The sequence below is a fragment of the Cariama cristata genome, unplaced genomic scaffold (genome assembly GCF_000690535.1).
Source record: "Cariama cristata isolate BGI_N322 unplaced genomic scaffold, ASM69053v1 scaffold4275, whole genome shotgun sequence".
NCBI lineage: Eukaryota > Metazoa > Chordata > Aves > Cariamiformes > Cariamidae > Cariama > Cariama cristata.
In genome coordinates this window covers 22,543-32,690 of record NW_009617952.1, presented here as the reverse complement: position 1 = coordinate 32,690, position 10,148 = coordinate 22,543, and the positions used below count along the sequence as shown (strand labels likewise).

General features: G+C 37.0%; 1 protein-coding gene across 1 annotated transcript in view; it reads left to right on the top strand.

Moving 5' to 3' along the window:
• COL4A4 (collagen, type IV, alpha 4) overlaps positions 1 to 10,148 on the top strand; it is a gene marked incomplete at its 3' end in the record, with an annotated part of 45,464 nt that overhangs the window by 13,291 nt on the left and 22,025 nt on the right. The window contains exons 4-11 of the mRNA XM_009700668.1: positions 2,222 to 2,356; positions 3,258 to 3,302; positions 4,939 to 5,055; positions 7,879 to 7,947; positions 8,172 to 8,207; positions 9,517 to 9,552; positions 9,728 to 9,769; positions 9,965 to 10,093. Of these exons, the coding sequence (XP_009698970.1) occupies positions 2,222 to 2,356; positions 3,258 to 3,302; positions 4,939 to 5,055; positions 7,879 to 7,947; positions 8,172 to 8,207; positions 9,517 to 9,552; positions 9,728 to 9,769; positions 9,965 to 10,093 (609 nt within the window). The remainder of the gene's footprint in view (positions 1 to 2,221; positions 2,357 to 3,257; positions 3,303 to 4,938; positions 5,056 to 7,878; positions 7,948 to 8,171; positions 8,208 to 9,516; positions 9,553 to 9,727; positions 9,770 to 9,964; positions 10,094 to 10,148) is intronic.

Below are 10,148 nucleotides of genomic sequence, written 5' to 3'. Positions count from 1 at the left end.
TCCTGCTGATGAATGTTGCATTTTGCATGGTAACAGCTAGTTCAGTGTACTAGAAAAACGTACTGCTTCCAGTAGAGTGAATGGTTCAAACAGTTGTATTTTACTGTATTGTTAGTCTCATTCATTTCACTTTCCTTATACTCAAAATTATGCTTTAATTAAAATGGTTGTCCAGTGTTTTTTTAATCAAGTATTTGAAGGGTATAATAGCTGCTTTAAGAGTACTTCAGTGAATAAAATCAGTTTTACAACAGAGCATGTGCAAGGCGCTGCTAGTAGACAGGCTGCAATTGTTCATGCAAGCAAATATTCAAATTAAACACCCAGAATCCTGACTGTCCATTCATTAACAAGGATGCAGAATCAGCAGATTTTAATACTAGTAGCCCTTAATTTGCATAATATTTTACACTGCTGAAAGTATGGTATCAAGACAATTGTAACTGTTGCTGAAGTCAACATGCTGATTCTGCCCTGGAATTTTTGCCAGTGACTTTACTTGAAGCAGGATCAAGGTTTAAGTGAGAGGAACCAGTAAAGACAAATGGAACATGAGTTGTATGAAGATACTTTTTCAGGTAGTCCTTGTTTGTAAATGTAGGCCTTCTTTTCCTAGACTCTGGACTAAATTCCTGTTCATAGCTTCAGTGCCGGTAGTGATCCAGTCCTGCTTCCAATACAGCATAAGCCTATAGTATGTTCCTGTTCCAAGCATGTAGTAAGATACCTTCTCACTCCCATTTCTTTGCTGATTGGATGGTGCTTACCATACATTCCTTCACTTCATGTCCAACTGTCAAATCAGACTGATTTTATTGATATATTTTAAAAGACAAATAGAGAATAAATAAAAAGAGGTTTAGGTCCCTGCTTGCAATTCACAAGGTAAGATTTTGTTCAGACAGATTCAGTCTGTTGAAATATTTACACTGAGAAGCAATTCAGTTCTGTTGCTTCAACATAATTTGACTCCTGAAGCTAACATACCTGCTCACAATCACCTTTGATTTTTGTCATTTTGTTTTCCTTCAATCTATTCATAGACATAAACATATGGTCTGTCACTTCTGTGAATGGAGGTTGTACTGAGATTGCTTTACTGCCCTCAAGTGGTGTTAGAGCCATATGCTCTTCTCGTGAATGCATGGGCCTCTAATTTGCTCTCTTTTTAAAAAGTATGGTATACTTGATTGATGAATTCTGAAAAGAAAGCAAAACACTCTTCAGTTGGGAAACAAGTTATAGCTAAACAAAGATAATGATACAGAATGAAAAAGATGAGTAAGAGAAACAAAGACCTGTAAATATGTAGATTTTGTAGGGTGAATGTGTAGACAGCTCACATGTGAAGTCTGATTAGAAAGCTTACTTTATTCAGCACTTTGAATCTATGATTTAATAGTTGTTTAGCAGCACAGAACAAAAACTGCAACAAATCCAAAACAACTCCACACCAATGCTATAGACTGAAAAATCCAGCTGGCATGGGAAGGATTTTTACTTCAGGGGAATATATATTACCTTGGAAAAGTTAGTAGAAATCCATGGAGATGGTCTGCACGGTAGTGTAGGTACAGATACTCAATTTAGAGCTATTTATAGATAAATGACATTCTGCAACCTCCCAAACATTTTTAACACAATCTATTAAAACTGATATTTCTGTAAATATGTTGGCTAATAACTATAATTTTTTTTCTGCAGGAGACTTCACAACTTTTAAATAAGGTATTAAGATCTTAGAGTGATGATGGAAAATGTGTGAGCCAGAAAAACTTAGGAAAATTAGCATATAGTGTGACTTAAAAGAAAGAGAGAACTCTTTCTATTTGTTCTAATTGTGTACAAAATCTTTTTGTCTAAAATGACCCGTCACCTCTCTGGTGGCAAAAATATGATGCCCAGTGGAGTCTTATGCTTGCGGAAGGTGATACTTACATTGGTAGAGCCAGGAAGACTTGCAGTTTATCCCAGGCATCTCAGAGAGGTGGTGTTGGAGACCTGATGAAGGTGAAAAGAAATCACCTTGAGCAAGTGATGGTAGTGTTCCTATAGCATCTAATGCATGGAACAGATCTGCAGGCTGTACAGTAACCTGTTTTGAATCATGAGTGAGTAGGTATACATTGTAAGGCTTGTTTTATCCATACAGTCATCTCCGAAATGCTGCCTGCTGCAAGGTTTACAGCGCTAGTCATTCACTTCTTTGGACTCTTTTCAGGGTCAGCCTGGTGAGCTGGGAGCTCAAGGTCCGATTGGGTCCTTGGGATCTACAGGACCAGCTGGTCTGCCAGGGGAAAAAGGACAGAGAGGTGAGAATGGGCAGCCTGGGCCAGCTGGAGAAAAAGGTGATAAGGTAGGAAACACCATAGACACCTCTTTTAGGTGTATACAGTATGTAATGTTAAATATTGGCAAGTGAAACAGAACCTGCATGATCAAAAAGCATTTGCCAAACTATACTCTTGCTCACAGAACATTCTCACTGAAATTAATTACAGCTTTCTTGAAAAAAACGTTTCAGGGGATTTTTTCTGTGGATTGCAGAATTAGAATTGTCAGAAGACATAAAATAAAATGAAACAGACCCAGTCTCTGATTGTTATATACCATGTCATCCTCCTTAACCTCAAAGAGGGCTGTGGGAGGAATGTGGAGCTGGAGGGAGGAGTATGGTGTTTTTAAAAGTGCTGTACACTAAACAGAATTTTATTACCACTTATGGAGTATAAATTGCAGTTCAAGTCCATAATCTTTCATAGCTGTACAATCCCTGTACTTGACTTTTGGTACTTTATATTACTTTTAATGGTCTAATTCCACTGATCTCAGTGAATGACTGAAATCACTAACGTCGATATCTAGCACACTTGAAATGTAAGTGCTGTAAATAGAAACTGTGCAGCTGGTATTATCAAAGCAGAAGCAGGGTTGTGAAATTACATACAGAATTAATTTATAAGTTATAGGCAACTTTCCCTTCTCTATCATTTTATAATCTTTGGAGAATGAATGAGTATGAGGGTTAGACATTTGTCCTGTACTGTACCATCTGTTACATGGGTGGTTATTGGCACTAGTATCCTGCTAAGCCCATATAACTTTTTCCGGGTATTTATTTCTGACAGTTATGGCTTTTGATTCATATTTCAGACAAGACGGTTTCTTGCTATATAGTGTCACATGTTCTTGTTTTTCATTCTTCTTAAGAGTTAATGACCTCAGCAACTTTGTTTTTTCATGTCACCTGTTTTTAGGGCCCAACTGGAGTTCCAGGATTTCCTGGTTTAGATGGTGTTCCTGTACGTATTGAATGAATATTGCTTTATAAAAATAACAGTCTCTATAAAGTCATAGCAAGTCCTCTAACAGAATAATACACTCAATATATTGTTTGGCTTTATACCTATTGATACCATCTCACCTACAGAATTACATGTTTTGCAAAAATGTAAATTAGCCATGTTAACTTCAACTGTGTTTCCTATTGATAACAAACTCCACAAAATCCAATGAGGTAAGAGCATAATTTTCATGCAGGAGTGGGGCAGTGAAGGTACAGACTACCCCATGTCCATGCAGCATGTGCCAGTGCTAGGATTTAAAAAAATGAGTTTCTTTTCTCAGGCTCTATAGCAGGCTGTAGTCTGCTTGCTGTGTCCTTAACACCTCTGAAAGTATCTCAAATGATGTACTGTTTTCTGTTCAAACATTCTGATTTTTGCTTGTAGACCTTTTGTAGGAAAAAAAAAAGAGCAACCACTGAGTCCAATAATTTTAACCTGAATAGGGACTGAAGAGGGAAAATGGGTCCTAAATATAGCTTTATAAGCATATGATTATATATTGTTCTGATTGTCTACTTCAGTGTGGAAACGGGTGTGGTAAACAAAGATAATATCTCTTAGATACAGTATTTTGAAAAACGCTGTTTATTAGAACTGAATTCCTATGCTGCTATTAGTTTCATGTAGATCAAAGTTAAAATGTTTAATTTTGAAAGTGAAAACAGAACCAGAAATTGAGTGGGTGTCTTAGCATCTGCTTGTCAGCTGTCCACACTTGACAATGGGACTGTTTGCCAGAATGTCTGTGTAATGTAGAAGTCACAAGGCCAAAATTTAGCACAAAAAAGAAGCGCTCCCAAGAAATGTATATTCTTTTTATGAAAAATGTTAATTAAAAAACAGTGTCCACAAATTGGGATGAAGAACCTTAAAGACAGAAAGAAAGTAAAATTGAGAAAAACATTTGTGTCAAAATTACTCTTTGTTCCCTACAAATATATTTAATTCTGTGAAAATTTTTCCTCCAATGGAAAAATCATTCCAAGGGAAATCTCACTGTTTCTATTGCCCCTAGTGTCTAATTTGCAGAAGAACTAACCCCTATCTGGACATTGCTTAGTTCTTGCTACGTTAGAAAATCACTTCCTCAATTCTTGAATGTATAGTCATAATCTCTGTGATTACTGTATGCTTGAGTCAAGCTGTGTCCTGTTTTTCCTTGCTTTATCCTATCAGTTAAAAAATATGAGGCTGCTTGAGGTGACTTTTGTGTATTTCTTCAGCTTTTCTTTACAGCCACAAGAAAGATTAGTTAGAGAGCTAGAGTCCGCTTTCTCTGAAAAGATAGCCTGTTACTTTTTGATTCAAGTGAGAGCTCAATCTGGCCTTCTTAACCAGTGCTGTCCCTGTTATATTGGCTACACATCAAAGAAAAAGATATCAAATACGTACATCATTTGTTGTACATGAAAAAAATTCTATTGGTTGCAATAGAAAACATTTCAAATGCAAAGAGTATGAAGCTGGGACCACTGTGAGATGTCCTCTGTTTCAGATCTGAGATACTTGTTTCTGAATTGTTCTGCTAATTTAAAAAGTAATTCCCTATTTATCATGTTGTATCTCTAATAAATACTGATCTGTCTTTCAGGGATTACCAGGAAGTGAAGGACCTAGGGGAAAGCATGGTTTAGATGGCTGCAATGGCTCAAGAGGAGATCCAGGATTTCCAGGCGAAAATGGTTATATTGGACCAAGAGGTCCTTATGTATGTGAAAGGCTTTCCTACTGTCTGTAAATACTGTATATGTACACTTCCCCTCCAAGCGAACAGCTTTTAAAATGAAAGGAGTTTTAGACTATGGCGCTAGCTTTACACTGCACAATGAATTTCCAGGTATTCTTACTAAGGTTAATGGGAGTGGAGGGAGTTGGTGCCTTAACAGATTTAAGTTTAAGCTTGAACATGAAATAAGTTCCTATATCCTTGAAGCATATATGTCTACCTTGAGAGTTAAATTCTGCTTTGTTTTCCCAGTACAAAACCACACCAAAGCTAATACCATTTCGTGGAAGTACAACTGAGGAGTAGCTTGAAACCATCATACCATTTATCAATACTTGACATTTCTTAAAAGCCTTCATGGTAGGGACATACCTGAGATGAATTAGCTTCAACAAGTCCAAGTCCTATAACAGTTGAAGATTTTTAGTGGTTGATCACACCAGTGTATTAGTAGATCTCTTCCAAAATCATGCTCTTACAGTTTCATGCGCCACTTTTTACACATACCTATTCATGACTGCTCTGTGCACATCTAATTTTGCCTGGGTGTTTACCTGTATACACAGAGATTATTTCAGTTAAAATGTTTAAAATTAGCACTTTAATATTGTTTATTTTTGCTGTTAAAACTGAAAGCATTTTAAAATTGTTTAAATAGTTGTGTTAGCAGTGCTTTTCTAATGAAATAAAACACAGGTCACGTCAGTAAGGGATATAAATTATTGCAGCTCCAAAGAAATCTTGGTGAACAGATCTCTTCGCCAGTCTTTGACTTTGTGTGGAAACAAATTTTAGTTCTGAATGATTAATAGCTGATTAGTTGGTCTAAGAACTTCCCTGAAATTTTCTAAATAAAACAATAAAAACAACTGCAGTTTACATGAAAAGTCAAATGTGTTTAGTAGGAGCTAAGTAAGATGCTGATTCAGCCATAAGGAATCGAAAAATGTGCAGTGGATGCCAGAGTGAAAAGATGTTATCAAAAACACAGCAATTGTAAAAAACATACAGTTTCAGCCTTGGACCTGTAATAAATGCTATGAAATACACAACCTGATAAAAAAATTGATAATAACCTCATTTTTTATACCTCTCAAAGTAACCCATTAACCCTCTAAATGGTAAAATTACTTCTGCTCAAAATCTAATTTTACCTGTATTTTATTACTTATTATGGCTTTCAAATAGAGTTTTGCCTTCTACAATTAGCCGAATGACATAAAGGAAAAATGAGACATGAGACAAATTACAGCATAAATTCTCCCAATTCCAGGAGCATGCTCTTTGACAGGCCTAGAAAAGTATTTGCAACCGACAAAAAATGGGAGACACAGTAGGCATGTAGCCTTGGATATGCACACTAAAGTTCTGGTGCAAATTAATTTAGCTGCCCAGAAGAACAAGACGTAGTAACTGTATTTGCTTGTGTAGAAGAATGCTATTCCAACCTCCCTATGCAGATTGCCTATTTTAAAATCAATTTGTTGCACCAAGTACCAACTTGACTATATATTCTGGCTAACTTTTTAATGTTATTCTTATTTATAATCTCTCATATAATTTTATTTAACACTGTGTATGTATTAATCATCTTTACTTCTGCTACCTTGTAGAATCTGTACATTTAGCTAGCCAATAAACTGGAAAAGAAAGTAGTTTGTAAGCCCTTATCTAAGTCATGTACAAGATAACAAACTGATTCTAATAAAGATGTTTTATTACACAAGAGATCACATGTAAAATAACCAAAGACAAATACAACTTTTGAGGTGTTTAATGCGTTCCCTAGCAACTGTTGTTTGATCTGTAATTTGCATCCAGTCTACTGTAGCTATATCCAGCTGCAGACAGCTGTAGCTCTTTTTATTGTACCATTCCAGGGATAAGTATCTTCCCTGTTTCATTTTGACTTCAGGATTTGAGCAGCCAGTGTACAATGTCAGGAAACCAGTACAGTTTTAAAGTGATTAAATTCTATGAAAAACGGTATCCTATTTTATTGAAATCAATAGTTAAGTGGTTAACTTAGTTAAATTATATCCAGTAGGTGTGGATTTCAAATGAGAAAACTTCAGAAATGTCTTAATATATCTGTCCTTCAGATATGTACATATCATGCTCTTAACAGTCAACTGAGCATTACAATTAAATTTTGCAAAGCAATCATCTGTTCCTACTAAGTCAAACTGAGGTTTTGAGGGTGCTAAGATTGGCAAAGTTTTATAAAGGACTCCACAGCAAGTACCATGGGCACTTAGTTTTTAAAAAAACAGGGCCATGAGGCATCAGATTTTTTTTTAATAGACTGTGAAATGTATTTCCTAATAGATGGAAATGTTGAAGATTATGCATGTAACACAGTCCATACTTTCAGCTTTTTAAATGCAGAATCACAGTAGATTCTTCTAAATCACAGCATGAACTTTTGGAGAAGGCAGAGTGCTAATATTTAAAGCCTCTGACTCACTGAAAAAAAAGGTAGGCATATCGATATACTTGATACTAAAGGCAAGATTTGTGAAGACTGTAGAATGTTGAACTACCCAAGAGCTAAGGAGCATCTAACAGAGCAGGAGTCTAGAAGCTGTAAGGAGCTGTTTTGCTCAACTGTACAGAAGGCAATTTTACTTTTAAGTGTCCTGTTAGACAAAAGAACTGCAAAATGCTCATACATGGTTCTAGTGGATTCCCTAGTGATGTAGGGGCACCAGAAAAGCACAGCCTGAGAAGTTATCATTCAGTCTCCATAGAAATGTAGGATATCAGTAAGTGGATCATGGTTTAAAATACTTTTTTTCTTTAAAGGGAAATCCAGGGCAAAAAGGAGAAAAAGGAAATTCGGTGTATGTTTCACATTTTGGAAAAGGACCTCCAGTAAGTATATGATTGTGAAAAAAATCATAACTTGTAGGAAAACATGTATGGCAAATGTAATTGTTCTTAGAACTCCTCACTGTTTAATAAAGCTTGGGGCAGAAAAAGATTAAAAGCAAATATGCAATTGGAACAGATAGCTTGTGATCTTAATAGCTTTAAAGTTAGAAAATACCCACAACAAAGCTTGTAATGATTTGTTTGCTAAATGATTGTCATTACAGGGAGACAGAGGTGATCCTGGACCCCCTGGCATGCCTGTAAGTACAGTCAGTGGGTTCTATACATGTTTTTTGTCTCAAAGCTCTTTCAAATTTTCCTTCTTAGTAAAGAAATAGTGCAGTTTCTCCCTGCCAGCCTTAAATAGCTAAATTCCAGAATAAAGTCTAAAAACATCAAGTCCCTATAGTCTGCCTCCATGACCAGTTCATGCTGGTTGAAAAGGAGCAGAAACAGACCATACTCATCTGCATTAGCTACGCATTGAGCAGTTGTTGCCCTGGTACTCACAGTTTGCAGAATATTTTCTCCATGAAATTCAAGACGCGTAGAGATGTGACACCTTCTTCAACAGTATCTGGTGAATCTCCCAAGACCATGTAGCACATTACCATGTTTTGGCCATAAAAACATGTGAGAACAAGAGACAGTTTAATTTTGTTGCTGACTCACACTCTTAATGGCTTTGGGTTCCTTTTCTTAGGCCCTTCAAATAAGTATTCTCTGATGAACTCTATCAAGTCCCCACACTGTACCACAATTACTGACAAAGTATTCTTTCAATCCATTAATAACATATAACTGTGCATTGTCCAGTATCTGTACAGTATTATCCAGAAACTGGTGCTGAGCTGCTCTAGTGACAGTGAGGTTTCAGGTGTGGTATAAGCTTCAGGCCATGGGTGGAATGCAGTGGCCAGTAGACTGAGTCGAAGAGATGCAGACATTTTGGAGGGACTAGCTTTGTGGAGAAAAGGTAAGCTCTTGGTATTTACACAAACAGACCTTTTGCCATCTTTTCCAGGGACCTAGAGGGTCAAGAGGTACAACGGGCCCATCTGGATACCCAGGCCAACCAGGCTTGCCTGTAAGATAACCACAGTTATACAGCCTTGCACTTTCAGGATATGCATTAATTCCGGTCTACCAGTTTTAGAACTTGCCTTAATGTGAATCAAAGCCTAGAAATAATTTTTGAGGCAAATGATAAAAAGAGAGATTTTTGCCTTACCTTATGGGTTTGGAAGTTCAGGAATTGGAACATATGTTGTTCCTTCCCATGCCTGCGTGAACACGTTTCATCCTGGCAGTCTGTGGTCATGGAGGAATGCTGCTTGTGTTCTCTCCTTATTCCCTTTCCCCAAGGCCACCTTGTGGGAGACAGGAAGGTGGGAAGCCAGACTTCAGCCCTCCTGAAAGCAGTGACCAGGTGAAATAAATTACACTTCGGGATAGGTACATCCCAAGAGGAAATTCTACCCCTAGGTGCTACTGTCAAGAGGAGGTAATTTTCAAAGCAAAGCTGTCTCTAAATCAGACATACTAACTTGTCTTCATTCTCTTTGAAAGGGTATTGCAGGTTACCCTGGTTTGCCAGGCGAACAGGTAAGCAATGACTTTTCCAGAAGTTGTTAGTGAAATAATAGAGTAATTTATATAAATATTTTAAATGTCCCTTGTGGTTATTTGTTACCGAGTTTTTCAAAGGGGTTACTTGATTAAATTCTAATGTCAGCATTTTCTGATTACCTTCAAACTGTATACATTTTTTGTAAACTAGGGAAATCCAGGTATTGGAGTGGACGGACAAAAGGGGGAGCCGGTAAGAAAACAAATATTATTAAAGAAAACAAATATTATTAAATATATTATTGCTGTAGAATTAGAAGTATAATAGAGTCTTGTTGAGTTCCCTGGAACCCATTCAATTTGTGGCTGTGTGCTCTCACTAATCATGTGCTCTCACTGAAATGATGCATGGAACAATGTCTCTCTGCTGTTCCTTTGGCTTCCACAGGGCGACGTTGGGCTTCCTGGGCCACCTGGGTCACCACTGTTAGTTGGACCTCCTGGAGCTCAGCTGTTCAAAGGAGAAAAGGTGTTAGTCTTCATATTTAACTGTGCTGAACTTGGCAAGTACAATCCTGTGATGTAATTTTTGCAAGGATGGCATACGGCATATCTTTCTTTCTGTAATAAAC